General features: G+C 35.6%; 1 protein-coding gene across 1 annotated transcript in view; it reads right to left on the bottom strand.

Annotated features, from left to right (window-relative positions):
- The window catches only part of CNTN5 (contactin 5), a 353,074-nt gene that overhangs the window by 112,670 nt on the left and 221,098 nt on the right, over positions 1–19,306 (bottom strand). The window contains exons 9-11 of the mRNA XM_062020562.1: positions 15,574–15,710; positions 12,233–12,362; positions 8,693–8,843 (exon numbers count right to left, since the gene is read on the bottom strand). Coding sequence (XP_061876546.1) covers positions 8,693–8,843; positions 12,233–12,362; positions 15,574–15,710 — 418 coding nt within the window. The remainder of the gene's footprint in view (positions 1–8,692; positions 8,844–12,232; positions 12,363–15,573; positions 15,711–19,306) is intronic.

The raw sequence follows: 19,306 nt of genomic DNA, 5'->3' as shown, positions 1-19,306 counted from the left end.
CTAAGGTCCACAAGGCAGGAAATATTTCAGGCATGATGAGTACTGGTCTGCTTCTTTAATTATGTTCTAAGAGAGTATGAGTGAAGAGAAAAATTTATTTAGAAGAGTGGTCAAAAATCTTTTTGTGGCCAAAACTCATGTTATGTAATACTATCAATTAGTGCTGTGTTTATGAGGAGATAATCTTGCTATTTTTTTTTTTATTGTTTAGTCAAGGTTATCATTGTTTCCCTTTTCTACTTTATAACCAGATTTCTAATTCCCATTATGAGCCTGCCACAGCTAAATTAGACGATGATTTATAGAAAAATTGAAAAGAAGTGACTTGCAAAACTCTCTCAGGATGATAAAAGTTTCTGTCATGAAGTTTCTCTTTCTTAATGTCCTCAGCACTTTCTCTCTTCACTACTTTTTCATCATTAAAGTGCCACTTGGGAATCTGAGGATCAGCTGGTGGTATGAAGTTAAGTGTTTAAATTCCCAAGAATTTTAGATGAAGTCTCTATTAAGGACAAATTATGCTGAAAGTCATAGTCTGAAGAGCCTTAATCAACAAAAAACCTTTAGGCAACTCATGACTTGTATTCTTTGTGGTGCACAAACAGGCAGCCATTAATAAAAAAAGCAGAGAAATGAATCATGGAATTCGTTAACCGTTTGATCAACTGGTAATTAGTTGAGTTGTGTAAGCAGATATTCAAGGCATATGCAGCAGATCAAATATCTTGTAATTGTTAGCAATTTAAAAAGGTTGAGCTCTTCAGTACTTTACTTTCAGTAGAGCTACAGGATATATATCTATATATCACTTGAGATATATAGATATATGCATGGAAATACCAAAAATCAAGGCCATACAGGTGAGATTCAGCTCCCTAAGTGTTAGTGTCTACTCTGCAGGTGCCTAAAGAGGTCTAAAACATCCACATGTTGTTGATGGGTACCACAGAGTAATGATGTGAAAGTTTCACTCTGCTAACAAAGCAGCTGGAGGCCAGGGGGGCTATTGTAGAGAGCTGCTGATCTGTTTTTACAGAATTAGTAGCATATGTAGTACTGTATTAAGGAGAAATAATAGAAACTATTGTCTTGAATACCCTCCCTGGAAGGAAAGACTGTGATATTTCAGTTCAGAGAAGACATTTAGGATCATGGAGATAATTTCATTGAGCATAACAACAGAATTCATTTGGTAGCCTGTAGGAAATGTTATTCATTAAGCTAATTGGAGCTCAGGAGTGACCATTTTGTTTGACTATTTAACTGGAGTCACAAAGTAAAATCTTCAACTTGCTTAATAGTCTCCTCCTACATTTGGATTAATTCTGAAGAACTTGATTACCAGGGAAAAAAACAAATAAACAAACATAAATGATGTTTTCATGAAAAAGTGGAAGGATGAGCTACTGTGCTGCTTGTGTGACTGATCATACAGGTGCATAAAAAGTTGTGCCAGAAACAGGTTGAGCAACTTAGGGACCAATGAGAAAACTGAAAATTATAGTTCATAGTAATTTCCCATCTATTTTATGTACATATGCTTTCTTTTGCTTCCAGAATGAAAAGTTTTCAGTTTAAACAAACATTACATACCACAGTTACATGGAACTGAAATTATTTTGGAATACTACCACCATGATTATGAAGAAAGCATATAATAGATACCTTTGTTACATGCAAATACATGTTCGTATTGAAAAATATAACACGATCTGTTCTAACCAAAGCACTTTATATAATTGAATACAAATTTCACCTGCAAACTCAAATATTTTTCTTCCTTCTGCTCTGAAACATTCTTATTTTTCTTTTCTCCTTTGTTTTTTTTTCATAGTAATTGAGCTGTAAAGCCATTAAAATAGGAACTTATAATGGAAACACTGACAGATCCTTAAACATAGTAAAAAGTAAAATTGTAATAAGAACCTGTCAAAAGTAAAAATGAAGGAGTCTGAGCAACCAGAAGAATGTAATAACATGTCCATTTCTAAGTTTTTGAATGATGATGTTTTTAGGTTTAAGTGCTCTGTGTGTTTCCACTAATTGCATAGCAAAGTGTGACAGATGAAATATTTAGGCATTCAGGAGAACTACTTCTAAAGTTCAAAGATTTGAGTTTTAACCTGAAGATAGGTAAAAGGCAATGGTTTCCCTATGTCTCTGTCTAGCAATACTGCTGCAATCTTAGTATTTGGAATTTAATGTTCCCATTAAGTGATCTCTTTCTTCTCTTTTTCTCAGTTCTTTCACAGCTGCCAAATGTTAGAGAAGCATAACTGAAAAAACACAAAATTATGCAAACTTAGGTAAAGACAAAATTTCAGTAGCTTCAATTTTCTCCCTACGTAGGAGAGGTTGAAAAAGCTTGAACTATAGATCCCTTCCTTATACACAACTTGAACACTATCACCCTTCCATTGGATTTATTCTTCATTTAGTACCTATAGGCAATGATACTCACTTAATGGTTACTGTTCAGTGTTTTTCTGTTCTTCTTAGGGCAATGTGCTGCTAGAAATTTTATATTCACATGAGCATGAGCACAGAATTTCTTATTAATATCCCTCCACGTTTTTAATGCCTGATACCTTCACAAAAAATTGTATCTCCATGTTTTCATTATCCACTGATTTTAGTTGTGATGTTTAAAGAATAATTGTTAGTGCACTTGCTAGTAATATTCAGTACTTCATTGTTTAATGTACAGCTTCTATGGTTTTTCCATGGGTACAAAGTCAGGTGAGACACACAGTAAATGAAACAAGTAGGCAGTAAATTTGCTACATAACAATACATAGTGGGTAGGTTTTGCATGCTCATTTGACATCTTTATTTCATGAGATTTGGTTAACAAGCAGGTTTAGGGCAAAGATGAATGAAGAATTGCACATTTCATGGAAGAAATATTGATATTAATTAATTATATGGCCTTATCTATTATAGACCAGGGCCTCACAGCTTATCGACATACTGATCAACTTATGTACAGATTGACGAGAGGGAGTAAACAGACAGAGAAAAATCTTAGTGTTGCCCAGTGACAGGACAAGAAGCTTTGGGAGCAAACTGAAATACAGGCAATTCTATTTAAATATCAACTTCATTTAAATGTAATAATATCTTTATTTTTCACTCTAGGGGTATTAAGTGGAATAGGAACGGGTTTCTCAGATAGGCTGTGTTAAAAGCTGATTGGACGTGACCTTGAGCAACCTGGTTTAGCTGACCTTGCTCTGATCAGGGGTTAGGACCAGGTCATATCCAGTGATCACTGCTACTCTCAGCTCTTCTGTGGTTCTTTGGTATCATTCAGAGAAAATGGAATCAGAAGTTTCACTTTTATGAATAAGAAAACTGCCATGATGTCTACTGAAGGAGTATCGATGTTGAAGTTTGTGTCCTGGATGAAACCAGGACAACCTATTGTGTACAAGCTATCTAAAATTCTCTCTGCTGCTTAACCTGTCAAAAATTTTCTTCACCTTATCTCCAGAACTCCTTCCAACAGAAATGTAATTCAGAAAACTAATTGCTCAATAGGAAAAGTGGCTGAATTGAAGTAGCAGGTGCAGCATTGTGACTATTTTTCTTCCTCATGGAAGTGCTCAAGTTAACCTGCCAGGTTACCCTCAGATTTAGATGGATGAATATGAGCAATTAAAAGAACAGCCACTGAGAGACTAGTACTCTTGTTCTGCTCGTGGCGATCTATTGTGAATCTGACCTTCAGAGACAATGTTTTTCTACAAAGCTTTTTTCTGACAAGTGAAAGAGAAAGCTTAGACTGTATCTTATGGAAAGGGAGCAGTAAATAAACACAGAACTGTATTACCAATGCATTCAAAAATGTTTAGATATCTCTGTATTTAGATATATTTTTAGATTAAATATTAATCTGGATATATATTGAGATATACAAGAAAAATTGTTGAAATGAGTGTTATTATGATTCTATGATTATTTGAAAAAAGCTTCAAAAGCAAACTACAGCAGCACAAAAATTGTACTATAAAAATCCTGCTTCCTCAGTAACACATTTGTTGGTTAAACTGTGCTTTTTTTTCTTTCTTTCTTAGCAGTCTGGATGGAGAAGAAAGATAGGAACTGGATAGAACTCTTTGCAGTGCTAGAATGCTTTTAGATGATTTTAGTGATAATTGATGGATATGTAACGAAAATAACGAGCTAGAGTGAAAATTTAATATATTTAATGAGGAGAATATTTTAGGTGTAAGAGAAAGAGTAAAAATAGATCAACAAACACTTAGAATGCTTTTTAATGCCAATGACTGCTCAAGCATATCTGTTTAAACATCAGCTGAAGTCACTGCTACAAAGCAAACTGATAAGAAAGGTAAGGAAGTGCCTTTAAGAAAAGTGATGGAACAGAGATGACAACTCATGCAGTAATGGCTCATGAAAACTTCTGCTGCAGCAAATCATTAGAAAATACCTGCAATTTACAAAAGTCTGAACACATGAACTGAAAGAATTTATAAAAAAATATTTGCCTAGAATTTAATTACTTTAGTAGCATCACTCATGATTTATACTTACAATAGATTTCAATCTGTTCTGCTTTGTATTATAAAGCATACTGCCTACATAAAATGTCATTAACTATCAATTTTGTTGCCTTCTCCCAGTTTAAAAGTTAAGTTTAAAAAGATGTTTAATTAAAAACAGGTTCCTAACTAGCTTTTTGATCTGATCTATCTGGATCTTGTTTAGAAGCTGACACTAAAATAGTAAATGGGGATTCGATTGCAGGATCAACCAAACTTTCTATTAAAAATCAAAGCATAAACATACTCTTTTCAGACTTGGATCTGAATATAATTCACTTTTCTGTTGTTGTCATTTCATCTGGGACAGTGTTAGTTTTCTTCCTAGTAGCTGGTGCATGGCTATGTTTTATATTTGTGTTAAAAACAGATTTGATAACACAGGAAAGTTTTTGTTATTGCTCAACACTGCCTACACAGCATCAAGGCCTTTTATTTTTCACACACTGCCCTGCCAGCAAGTGGACTGGGGTGCAGAAGAACTAGGAGGGAGCATGGTCAGAACAGTTGACCTGAGCTACCCAAAGGGATATACTACAACACAGAAAATCATGCCAGTGTATAAACCGTGGGGAGCTGGCAGGGAGAAGTGAGTCACTGCCCAGGAATCGATCAACAGCTACTGAGCAATGGCACTGGGCATCAGTTGGTTTTGTTTGGTTTTTTTTCTTCTTTTAAAAATAATATCTTTTGTTGTTGTATTCTTTTTCATTATTATAACATTTTATTATTACTGTTATTATTATATTTTTTCATTTTAGTTATTAAACTGTTCTTATCTCAGCCCACAAGTTTTATGGGATTTTTTTTCTCTTTTCCCTTGTCATACCACTGGAAGAAGGTGGAAGGAGTGAGCAGCAGCATGGTGCTGAGTTACTGACTGAGGTTAAACCGTGAAACCTATAAAATCAAAGCTACTCATGAACTAAAAGTTTCAAAAATCCTTTGCAAGTTTCTTATGGACTAAAAGACCATAAGTTCAAATCAATAATCAGAGTACACATTATCCCAGATATGCCATAAATGACAGACAGTCTTTTATCAGTCTATGAGACAATACTGTCCAGAGACAATTTGTTAGTAAAGATAGTTAACAACTTTGATTTTTGTGAGGTAATTAATGAAAATATGCAGCTTAAATGTTTTTGTCTACATAAGACCCATTGCATAAGACCCTGGTCAAGTGCATTCTAATTCCAAAATAGAAGTATAACAATAGCACTTTTTTCTACCTTCTCTTAACTTTTAGGTGAAATTCTGACGAATTTACGTTTCTTTCAATATATTGATGACTCACTGAGATAATGGTAAATGAAAGAGATTTTAATTTTACATATAGCTCCTTTAGAATGCTGATAATGATCTCTAAATGTCCTGTATCAGTAAGCTTCACAAACTTATTCTTTGAAAGTTTTAATCTTCTGCATAGCAGATCTCCAATACCGTATATTTTATCTCATTAAAATGCTGCTTTTACAGAAGATCTTTTTACATCTGGTTAATAGAATGAATTGTGAATACTTCGGAAAATGTATTAAATATGTTTCTATGGGAGTAATTTAATCAAATTTTAAACATTTATGAGATTGTAACATTCAGATATTTTTGTCAGCAAGTATCTGTGAATATCCTACATTTTTTAGCTCTTAGAGACTCATTCAGAACCCATTTCAAAAGAGCTGTTACAATATACAGATGCTTTCCAAGTAGAATAAAATTATTTGATTGCTCAGAATAATGATTGCTCAACAGGGAGAATAAACCTATAATAGGTAGACTGTGAATATGAAGAGCATGAGTTGAGTAAGTTGTTCAAAGCTAAACACAGACCAAGAGATGGAGTTAATGAAGACTCTTTCCACAGTTATATTGCCAAGTGAGTGAATTTAATGTTTTGAATGAATCTGAAAAAACTGAGACTTTTGGACTGCATTAAGTTCCAGAGTGGGAGTCAAGGTCTAACTGCAGCAAGAACTGTATCCAGACACAAGCCCTACAGGAACAAACTCAGGCACAAATAAAAAATCTCATTTGAAGTGTTTCTGTCAACCAGCTGTTGATTGCAAGGATGAATACCTAAGGAGGCAACACGATTTGGAGAGGTAGACTAGATGACAGCAAACCCACCTCTAAAGTGGAATTTCTTCTCCGTAGAGGGGAAGGTCTCTTTTGTATTAAGACTTTTTTAACAGATGTGGTTGAATGGAGCAAAACCCTTTTCTGGGCTGGTAGACTTGATAGAAATAAAACACAACATGCTCTTGATACAAGCACTCTAGGAGAGAAATAAGACATAGCAGAAAGAAAAACAGAAGTTCTAGCCTTGTCCTTCCTTATTATCCTTTATGTTAAAATAATCTTTGATGATTTAATGTCCTATGCAAACTTCTCACATGACAGTTCCTAATTGCTTTATGCTGGGATTTTTATCAGCAGTCTATGAAAAAAGACCATTTTTCAAGTATAGAAATGTGCGCATCATGTCAGATTAGTCTTTTTAAAAAATGTTATACACAGTCCTTTCCAACGATTCATTCTCAGAGTGCCCAAAATATGAAAACATACTTATTACCTCCATTAATTTACACTTCCCAAAATCACAACAGGTTTCTTCATCCCCTCTACAAAAAGAATCTATTCTTGTTGTTTAAAGCATACTTTTTGTAGAAGCAGAACTGAGTTTCTTTCACTCCCATCTTTCTATACACAGTAGATACAGAGGAACTGCTCTGAATGACATGTGATACTACAGCTGACTGAGAATTAAGTTGAACACAGCTCAAGTCTTTAAAAGATTTGAAATAGTTCTACCAGCTTTTTATTTTTCATGTTTCATAATTTCCCTTTCCAACCTCTGTCAAAATAAACAAGTATAAAAAATCTTCGAACACCAAAAATGTACTTCTAGATCTTATGAGATTTTAACTTCAGATAAAGACTATGTTTGGGCAGACATCAAGTATTTATCAACATGCTTTACTGGTCTTGGACTAAAGTATGGTTTACAAGTGATGATCAGAGAAACGACAGTGAATTCTGTGGATGTGAGAGGAAAAGGTCAAGTAGTGAGAACAGTTGACTGCATATCTACAACATAGGAGCATCAGTCTCAGGCTACATGAAATTATCATCATCTTTGTAATATTCTTTTGTATCTTGTCAATATGTACTATAAAATTTATACTTAGTAAAATGTATATAATACTGTTTCACTCTGCACTCCCGAAGAACCAGTATGGAATGAAAAGTTACCCATTTTTCCTTCTCATAACAAACCAAATGGCATAATCTGAAAAAAAAACCTCACCCCAATAAAATTACTTTTGCAGCTAATGAGGACAAATGCACTCTATTGCTTTTATTAGCATTGGACGAATGAACTTTATCCTTTTGACTTATATTATACAAGTAAATTTAAGTAGTCCATCTACATACACTACTAGAAAGAAACGATTGCTCTGTGTTCTTAAAGACAATGTGCAGGGTGGCAAAACTATACCAGCATACAAACATGCAATCTGGTAAAGTAAAACTACAGCTAGCATTTAACCTGCAGTGTTTAAACTGTGTTTAACATACAGTTGGACAGAATTTATTTAATCAAACCTATTCTGTTAAACAGATGTGCTACTGAGTAAAGAAAAGTAAATCGTGTAATGGAAATGCATTTTTCTTATCTGAATCATTGTAAAGCTATTCTTAGACTTCCACTGTGATCAAACTACAAATACACCTTACCAAAATTATTTCAAATGAGTACATCCATTTGATATTTCACGTGGTCTTTACTTCAGCCTTTATGCTTTTAATACTCTCATACACCATATTTGTCTTATCTCTATGGTGTAACTGAAGCACAGTTACATCACTAACACAAAATAGAGAAAAATAAAAAAAAATACTTTAATCTGTTTGCATTTCTGAACAATTTAAAGATTTTTTAAAAAATGTAATATTGTGGAAACAATAAAACCACTCCTGTCAGACAAATCATCTTGATAAAATAATTATGCCATATCTATACTAACATATGTGTGTTTTTTTCACTTACCATGTTTTCATATCAGATCACATCACAGAATCAAACATGCAAACACAGTATTTAGTTTACCAAACAAGCTTCTGACCTCTTACTCTCCCTTAATGCTTTGTCGCCTTTCTTCCAAGTGATAGTTGGCTTTGGAGAGGCTTGTGGCTTGCACTCAATGACAACTTCTTGTCCCTTGGTAATAATTATTGTTTTCCTCATTTGATTTAGTGGGAAAGTGGGAGCTGAAGCTGTTAAAAAGAAGTATGTTAACTCCACTGAGAACAATCACAGCTGCTTGTTTCATTACATTCTAATAAAAGAACAGAATAATAGATTTGATTTTGGGATAGAATCTCTATTTTTGACTTGAGAATTGTGACACTGCAGATTACATACAATTTTACAACATATTTTAAATCAGCAACTAAGACTAAATGGCAGATCTATAACTTAATCCAGTTATGAACTAGTGAGATGTCCGTTACATCAGCATACCAAAGTAAGATTGCTTGTGAGATCCAACAGGTTTAGAATCATAGAATCATAGAATGATAGGGGTTGGAAGGGACCTTTAGAGATCACCTAGTCCAAGCCCCCTGTAGAAGAAGGTTCACTTAGATCAGGTCACATAGGAACACATCCAGGTGGCTCTTGAAGACTTCCAAGGAAGGAGACTCCACAACTCCCCTGGGCCACCTGTTCGACTGCTCTGTCATCCTCACAGTGAAATAGATTTTTCTTATATTTAAGTGGAACTTTTTGTGTTCCAGCTTTGTTCCATTACCCCTTGTCCTGTTGCTAGCTACAATAGATAAAAGGGATGTCCCAACCTCCTGATATCCACCCTTTAGATATTTGTAAAAGTTAATAAGATCTCCTCTCAAATCTCCTCCAGACTAAAGAGCCCCAGTTCCCGCAGCCTTTCCTCATATGAAAGATGTTCCAGTCCCATGATTTTCTTGGTGACCTTCTGCTGGACTCTCTCCAGAAGTTCTCTGTCCCTCTTGAGCTGAGGAGCCCAGAACTGGACACAGTACTCCAGATGAGGCCTCCCCAGGGCAGAGTAGAGGGGGAGAAGAACCTCCCTTGACCTGCTGGCTGCACTCTTCTCGATGCATCCCAGGATGCCATTGGCCTTCTTGGCCACGAGGGCACATTGCTGGCTTGTATTAGGCTTCTGGGGAATCAGCCAGTCCTCCCAGTTTGGTGTCATCAGCCAGCTTGCTGAGGGTACACTCTGTCCCCTCATCCAGGTCGTTGATGAAGATATTGAACAAGACTGGCCCCAGAACCGATCCCTGTGGAACCTCACTGTCCACAGGCCTCCAACTGGATTCTGTGCCACTGATCACCACCCTCTGTGCTCTCATTCAGCCAGCTCTTGATCCACCTCACTGTCCACTCATCCAAGTCACACTGCTTGAGCTTTCTGATGAGGATGTTATGGGAGATAAGCCTTGCTGAAGTCAAGGTAGATGACATCTGCTGCTCTCCCCTCATCTAGCCAGCTGGTTATGCACTCATAGAAGGATATCAGGTTGGTCAAACAGGATTTCCCCTTGGTGAAGCCATGTTGACTCCCCCTGAGAACCATCTTATCCTTCATATGTTCAGTGATAACATTCAGGATGAGTTGTTCTGTCACTTTTCCAGGGATGGAGGTGAGACTGACTGGCCTGTAGTTTCCTGGGTTGTCCTTCCTGCCCTTTTTGAAGACTGACATGACATTGGCCTTTCTCCAGTCCTCAGGTACTTCACCTGTCCTCCATGATTGTTCAAAAATGAAATTTAGAAATTAAGTACAGCAGTTCATTTAGCTACACTTTTTCCAAAATGTTTGGATACCAATCTATGATTCTATGATTCGTAGATAAATTGTTAGGGGTAATTAGTTCAAAATAAAAATAAGTTTAAGTTCCACAACTATCCAAAATGCATTCTCTAAAGTTAATTCTTACAGAAAGTATCACTGTTGGAGAAATTTTATTGCCTTGCCTTTTTATCTTTGTCTGAATACAGGAAATTCAAAAGTGAGAATTTCTTAATAGAAGATATTAAACCATGTCTTATTCTCCGTATTTCCATTTTCAAGAAGTTTTATTGAATACAATACATCAGCTAAGGTACTAAATGTATCACAAAGCAATATTAATAATTTTAATTTCACACTAAGAAAGGACTGTTATTCTCAAGGAATTTCACTTGCTTGTGCTTTTCTTAAGCTAGTTTTGCAAAATCAAAGTCCCGTTCTCTGTAACTATCTCAGCTACACATATAGCAAGATGCATACTCCATTGCCTCAAATATGTAGGAATTTCCTACCGTTTTTGGGTAATTTTCATACCAGAGCTATTTATATGGACAATTTATTCTGTCCTTTGCCTTTAATAATCCAGAAAATTAAATACAACTGCTTCTTTAATGTAATATTATGGTTAAAATTTAACAGGGTGCAATTTCATAAGTGAAAGAATGATTTTACTGCAGCAACATATAACGTCAATTTCTGATATTAGAGAACATCAAAGAAAGTATATAATCACCTGACTTATTAGCTAAAATAGTTTATAATAACGATAAAAAACAGCAAGAAAACATTGTAACCATAAGAATCTCTTTCCTGACATGTGACAAAGGAAAGTGATGGAAAAAAATCAAACTTTGATTGTGGGGTTTAATTTATGGGTAGACAGAAATATTTTTAAGAGTATGAGTTAAATTCTAATGTTTGCCACCTAGGATATAGTGGAAATGTACTAGGTAGATTCTTCTTCAGAAGAACCAAATCTTATCTCAAAAGTAGTATATTATTTCAATATTTATGGCTTTATTATTCCTTTAACTGGGAGTTTACAAGAATGTTTCCCAGGTGCAAGTTTTGAAAATTGCAAGGTTTGAACAGTGCAGAGACTTTTAATCTCTCTCTGATGGTCATTGGATTACTTTGACAGACATTTTATAGTCTTCCAGCTATACCACAATCTAATATAGATCATGAGGCACTTAACCCCATGAAAGTCCCATTGTCACTATTGTCCCATTGTGTGTTACAACAATTTACTTTATGGAAAATTAAGTGTTGGAAAGACATGCTTCAAGTTTTTCTTGATTAACTCCACACTTCAACTTTTGAATAATTAAATTTTTATTGTATTTCCAGGTAACACTATGCAGTGTATTTACTTTACTATAGATGACATTAGCTCAAGTATGTAATTTCCAGTATTAAGTACATGCTGATGAGTTCACTGTAAATTTTTCACCTAAGATCATGCTTAATTACCTTTGAATAATGACCTTGGTAGAAATAATAATTTATTTTTACCAGAGACTAAAATATTTTCTCTAAATTTCGTCTCCTCCATTTGTTTTTGAGGAAGAATTTTTTTTTCTAGCCTTTTTAACTGAAATATCTTTACATGAGAAGTGATCACAAAATGCAACTGAATAAATTATGAAGGAAAATTTTCAATTAATAGAAGGACCTGTTCTCAGACAACAAAGGACCCACTCAAACATAATAATAAGAATGAAAAGGAAGGCCATTTTATCTTTATCTGCAAGTTTAGACTGGCAGAAGCTGCTCCTTGTAATTATCAAAGGGAAATAAAAGTACTGTCTTTTCAATTATACTCACCTAAAATCTTCAGCTCTGCACTGGCATAAATGGTGCCATACTTATTTTCTGCTAAGCACTGATACATTCCAGCATCTGAGAGATTCACACCGTGGATCATCAGAACACCATTAACCATCTCAATCCTGCTCTGTAATGGAATAATAATAAAAAAATCTATAAAAGCAAACAGGCACTGGCCATTTGCTGTGCCTGTTTAAGGCAATGTTTAGTTTAAGGCAATGACACAAAAGAAATTATGAGACTAAAATAAAAGTGAACATCAAATTTCCTTAGGCTTACTTTTGTATTATATAAGGAATGACAATAATTAAGCAGATGGAGGAGGGAGGAAAAAATGTAAAAAATATTCAAATCTAAGTATTCCTCAGTGGAAGTTCACTGTCTCCAAGGTTTGCTTTTATCTCTGTCATGGAGCCACTTTTGATTTGGTAACAGGGGGAGGCAGCTGCAGTGCTGGTCCCACTAAGATGTTCTTGAAACATCCCCTGGCACAGAGGCCAATTTGGCGCCTCTGCCATCACTAATAAGCAAAATATAAGTTGGGAGGGGAGGTGGAGGAGTGGTACAAGATGGAGGTGATTATGCAGACCCCCAGTCAGAGAAGGAGAGAGAAGGTAGGAGAAGTGGTGGACCAGAGGCCCCTCTGCAACCCATGGCGAGAACGCAGGCTGTACCCCTGCAACCCGTGAAGGAAAATGGCAGGACTGAGAGCCACCAGTAGCTCTGGGTGAGTGAGTGTGGATGGGCTGGAAACTGTGTGAGGAGGTGGCCATGGAGCAGACTGTGCTGGAGAGCCGTGCAGGGCTGCCCAGACTTTGAGCTGGAGTAGGGAGAAGCAGCGAGGAGCCCATCTGTCCTGAGGAGAGATAAACAGTAGGAGTCATCAGGAAAAGACTGACTGAAACCATCATTCTCTGCCCCCATTCAGTGGAGGGAGATAAAGACACTGGGATCAGAGCTCTGAGCCCGGAAAGAGGGGAGGGGGGGGTCTTAAATGTAGTGCTCTTCATCACTGCTGTTTTCTTTTTGGCATGTTTCGGGGTTTTATGTTTCTGGTCAGCGATGGATTAAATTAATTTCTGTTTTCTTCCCCAAGTTGAGTAGTCTTGTCTGCTTTGCCTGGGACTATAAGTGACAACTGAACCCTCCCTGGCCTTAGGGCATTCCAAAGGCTCTTGGTACTTCTGGCTGATCCTGGTCATTTATTTCTTATTTCTAGGTGAGCTTAAACTGGGACAGTCTGTTTGTTTGTTTGTCTGATATTAGCCTTACATGATTTTTAAAAGATTTCATCCTGGGAACTTTAATGAAGCAAGAAGTAAGTTGGGGGTGTAACATATCTGATGATCTTAATAGATCTAGAAAATGTTTGGTTTCAGATACGATGACATTTTCTGATCAGTAGATATAAAGTATTACTTGCATGAGTAAGAGTGAAAGGTTCTAATTGGCTTCAACATTATTGCAAATTTCTTATTTGAAAGGTCCACTAGTAGAAAATAATTACCACAGCTGGAAGACAAGGGGCATTAATAGCTGTTTATGGAAATGTGCACTTCATAGAGCTGTATAATAAATAATTTGAACCTTTATAAAACATCTCTAGGTTTCACCGAGATTTAATTAAAAATTGATATGGAATAAAGTGTTTAGGAACACAGAGGAAACTGTCAAAAAAGTTCTCTCTTTTGTAAGCCCTCAGTTTAAAGTGAAATTTAATTCGATATTTGAGAGCCTGATGCAACTAATGGTTTGGAAAATCAGGAAACCACAAAGTACAGATATTTAAATTGCTTCAATTTAAAGACTAATAGCTCCACCTAAAAAGACAGAAAAGGATAAAGGATAAATTTATTTTCAATGCATCACAGCTTCAAAAGCAAATTCTGTTTGTTCTCTTTATTATTGTTTGCATAATTGGTGGATGTTCACAGATAGAAGTGACATTCACTGTAAAGAAAGATACTGCATCTTTTATATTTATAAATCCATTCTATGAGTTCATTTACAAAAGAAAACATTTTTGTCATAGAATTTAACATCTTTATTTTAATCTGGAAAAATACATGAAATAAATTTCAGAACTTTATTCTAAATACTTTGAGACGATAAAAAAATGGAAAGATTCTAGCTAGGCAAAACCCCCCATAATGTGGGGCTGACATCTTGATGATTCAGTGAAATAAACAGAACAAGGTGAAATAAAAGGCAAATCATGCCATTAGTTGTCTTTTAAAAGGAAAAGATAATTTTATCTAGAGCTGACTCTTAAATACTTCAGGTGACAGTAGTCAAAGATTTTATGTTGTAGGAGTCTTATTTAGAGCATTTTAATGGTCTTGACAGTAAGTTCTGTTAATTGCAGGGAATTAATGGTGTTGAAAATCACAGAATCACAGAATGGTAGGAATTGGAAGGGACTTCTAAAGATCATCCAGTCCAACTCCCCACCAAAGCAAGTCCACCAGGATCAGGTCACTCAAGAATGGATCTGGGCAGGTTTTGAAAACTTCCAGAGAAGGAGACCCCAGAATCCCCCTGGGCAGTCTGTGCCAGGGATCCTTCCCCCTTACAGTAAAGAAGTTTATATTTAAGTGGAACTTTTTGTGTTCCAGCTTTTGTTCATTACTCCTTGTCCTATCACTGAACATTACGGAAAAAGTGTTGCCTCATGCTCTTGACTTCCACCATTTAAATACTTAGTAAGTATTAATAAGTATTAATACAGTCCCCCTTCAGTCTCCTCCAGGCTGACCGGTCACAGATCCCCCAGCCTTTCCTCATAAGGAAGATGCCCCAGTCCCCTGATCATCTTGGTGGCCCTGCGCTGGAGTCTCCACAATTTCCTTGTCCCTCTTGACCTGGGGACTCCAGAACTGGACACGGTACTCCAGATAAGGCCTTACCAGGGCAGAGTAGAGGGAGAGGAGAACTTTCCATGACCTGCTGGCCACAAGCTTCTTGATGCATCCCAGAATGCCATTGGCCTTCTTGGCCACAAAGGCACAAACAACCAAAGCAAAGCAAAGCAAAGCAAACCAAACCAAACCAAAGCAAACCAAACCAAACCAAAGCTAAATATACTGGAGAATTCACAGATGTAGATTATAGTACAATAGTAGATATTCTTTCAAACAGAAGGATTCATCTCCCAAATGTATCAGAACTACAGAGAATTACAGATGAATGCAATTTTATATTACTTAAGATGGTTCAGTTCAAAAAACAAACACAGAAAACAGTCACTTCTGAAGTGCTTTTCAGTACTTTCTTTAACTGACTTAATCTGAATTAAAGGAGAAACATTCAACATACTGGTGCGTCCTTGTCTAATGTACCTGTGGTGAGAGAGGAACACCATTTTTCAGCCAGCGATATGTGGGTCTTGGCTTTCCAGTGGCTTTACATTCCCATCGTAGTTGGTCTCCACTGTCTAATTCTGTATCATTAAGTTTATCTACCCAATGTGGGTAGGCTGAAAGAAAAAAATAACGTGCTATATACAAAGTGTATACACTGGTAAAAATGTAATCAATTAAAGAGCTTAAGTTATGTTCTTAACAAAGCATAGTTTACTCTCAGAAAGTATCACATTTAAACAAACAATCAAAATGAAAATAATATATAAATAAAGTCCAATTATATTAAATTACAGTACTATATATTAATGCATTCATTGTTACTGAATTGAAGATCACTTGCTTAGTAGTCACAATAGAATACTTAGTAACTTTTCAAGTCCTAAGATGTTTAAATTTTAGTAAGGAGGTCAATCATTACAGATTGTTTCTCAGATTACTAGAAATTAATGATTTATTCAGATAGGAATGATGGGGCATTTTTGTAAGGTATTTGCATATATTTTTAATTGTCTTTAGATTTATTAATATTTTAATGGAAAAAATTGAATTAATGCTTTTAAATACAGAATCCATGAGATTTCTAGCATTCAGCAGTAATTTAACACAGTCGATAAACCAGTCTTTTTTAGAGGTTGAGAATTGTTAGGTGTATATATGATCATTAATGCCTAAATTTCATGTAATAATCCATTAAAAAGCAGAGATCAGCTTTCTTCTTGAGAAGTCTGTACACCAATGCACATCGCATGAGGAATAAACAGGAGGAGTTGGAAGTCTGAGTATGGGCAAGGAGTGGCAATTGCCAAGTGGGACAGCTCACGTGACTGGAATGTGGTCATGGATAGCTATGTCCTTTTTTAAGAAAGACAGGCAAACAAGTGGAGTGGTGGAGTTGTTCTTTATGTGAGAGAGTAACTGGACTGTAATGAATTCTGTCCAGTTGAGGATGAGGGGCAAGTTAAGAGTTTGTGGATTAGAATTAACGGGCAAGCAAATATGTGTGAAACTGTTGTACTAGAACATAAGAGGATCCAAAGAAACACAAGTGAAAATTTCTTCACTGTGAGGGTGATGGAGCATTGGAACAGGCTGCCCAGACAGATTGTTGAGTCTCCTCTTGAGACATTCAAAATCCACCTGGATGAGTTCCTGTGTGATCTACTCTAGGTTGCCTGCTCTGGCAGGGGGTTTGGACTAGACAATCTTTTGATGTCCTTCCAACTCTTAAGATTCTATGATTCTGTGAATATAAATATGTTGGATCTTATAATTTGGAAAACTTCATACGAATCAGTAAGGAAATGAGCATTCATATGCAAAAAAAAAAAAAAAAGTATGCTTTAAAGGCAGCTTTTGGCAGTTCATTCTGTAGCCATACCAGCTTGTATAGCAAAGAGGATGATAGATGAAATTAATTAACTTAATGATATTAAAAATTGAGTTTGCTTGTTTGTTTTTCAAATGGTAGAGAACAAGTAGCTAAGAGGCCTTCATTGCTAAAGGAATGTAAAATTCTTCTGCTTGGTATGAATAGAAGTCCAGATCTGTCACAACAAAGTCTCAGCTTCACATGTTGGATAATTGATAACATACTTAAACATGAGCAACTGAGTTTAAAAATAAATCTTTGATAGGTCACCAGTCAAAGACGTTAAAAGATATGAAAAGGAATGACAGGTGACTAACTGCTTCTAGCTTACATTTTGTGCATGGATGATAAAGAAAGTGAATGAGGTACCTGTCATTCCTAAGCAGAGATTTGTCTGCATCAGAATTGTTCCTGACCAGACAGTTGTCAGAAGCTGGAAACATATCAGAAAAAGAATCACTTATTCCCTTTTAGTAGAGGAAAATAGAGATAAGATTGACCCAACCTTACTCCCAAATACGACACCAAAACCATCTGCTCCCTTATTCTTTATACTACAGACAAGGCAACGCATGACATGCTCCATATGTGCTAGACTGTGCTGATTCATTTGATTCTCTAAGTTATATCAAGTGGTTCTATAAAATCCTTAGGAAAAGTTTGCAGTAGTCCCTGCTCACTTGTCTACTAATTCTCCTAAAAATATAATTTGATTGCATTGTATAGTCGATGTTATTTTCTTTCTGAGTGTTTCAGTGTGCACAAAGAAAGCATGTTGAGAAGCAATTGTTTCCTTTGAAAATGAGTATGCTATTATGATTTTGGTAAATGTGACAGTTAAATGTGTAACTAAAAATTGATAAAAGCTGGCCAGTGGTGCCATAAAATCATGCCATTTCAAAGAGGTGCTAAACTGTTCCTATTTATGTTTTGCTTTTAATTATTTTTCTTTCTTGAAAATTGTATATATGACCCAAAGCATATCTTGTCCCTTATTTTATGTTGAATTTGATCTCATCATGAAATGGAGTGTTCATAATTAGAGTGTGCACCTGTTTACATGGAAATAAAATTGTTCCTCAAGCCTGACTGCATCTCTTTAGTGTACAACTGCCATTCCCTACCCTCTGTCTCTGGCTCTCTTGATAGCATAGTGATGAAAAACTTTTCCTCTGTAACTACAAACTTGCAAATCAGTGTTATAACTGATTGGTATTAACAATCTTTTCTTTGTTAGTTGAGGTATTTCTATCCTGTATTTTTTCCCTTGTAGCCTAACTTATTTTAGATTTAGAATTTTCAATTTAGATTTAGAATTTTCAGCCAAGACAATAGCTCAGATTCAGATCTCTTTGAAAATGAGGTAGTAAAGGAATATGTAGAAGTAGCAGGAATAGAGAAAAATCAGTTTGTGGCTTCCTTTCCTCTATCTACTCCTTGGTTTGCTACAGAGATTTCCCTGTCTGCTTATTAGAAAGGATCACTCTTCATAACTTCGTAACACTTAACTCTGCTTCAATCAGTCAGTAATTAGAAAAGTGAAATGTTTAACTGGATGTGCAACTTCTGACTCAATGTATTCTATTTTTTTAAAACAAAAATATGTTAACATCATCCTGATATACATGTGGGCAAAGAAAATTTCATTCCATAATTGTCCTTAATGTTAATTGGAAAATATAAATACTAAGAAGGATTTAAACATTTCAAAATAACAGGGTCTTTTAATAAAAGAAACATTCCTCCTGTGGAAAAAATGATGCTTGTATAGTTTTCATGTTTCTAGTGAAGAGTTTGAGGTGAAAATAAGAATAGAAGGATGAATTTTATTATGCAGAAGTCTTGCTGAATATTGTGCCATAGTGTTATACAGTGCTCTTGAGATTTTAAAACCACTATCCAATCCCTGATTTATGTTATACTGCATTTCTGCACCTGTTTATTCAAGGATGTCAAAATGTTTTACAAACACAAATTGGCAATAAATCTGCAAGCTTTCAGGCCAGTTTTTACATACTCTTTGCAAAATGAAATTCAGATACAGAAAACAGCCTACTTTCTCAAATCAAGCCAATTTTTGATGGAAAGTAATTAGGTACAAAATTGTGCATACACAAATTATTTTGAATAGTGTCCTAAAATTTGAATGAGTACAGAGCCTGGGGTAAAAAAAATATTTATTTTATAGACACAAGGCCAGTTCGGAAGTGTACAGTACAAGAAGAATAGGTAGGTATCACAGTAAGAATGAAAATTTAAGCAGAAGGTGCAATTCCAACCACAACAACATCTTCCTCTCTGGACAGTTTTACTCTATGAGGATAATCTGTAAGGGGCACC

Source organism: Colius striatus, chromosome 1, assembly GCF_028858725.1.
Source record: "Colius striatus isolate bColStr4 chromosome 1, bColStr4.1.hap1, whole genome shotgun sequence".
Lineage (NCBI taxonomy): Eukaryota > Metazoa > Chordata > Aves > Coliiformes > Coliidae > Colius > Colius striatus.
Note: the sequence above shows the minus strand (reverse complement) of the source record. Positions and strands in the feature narration are given on the sequence as shown.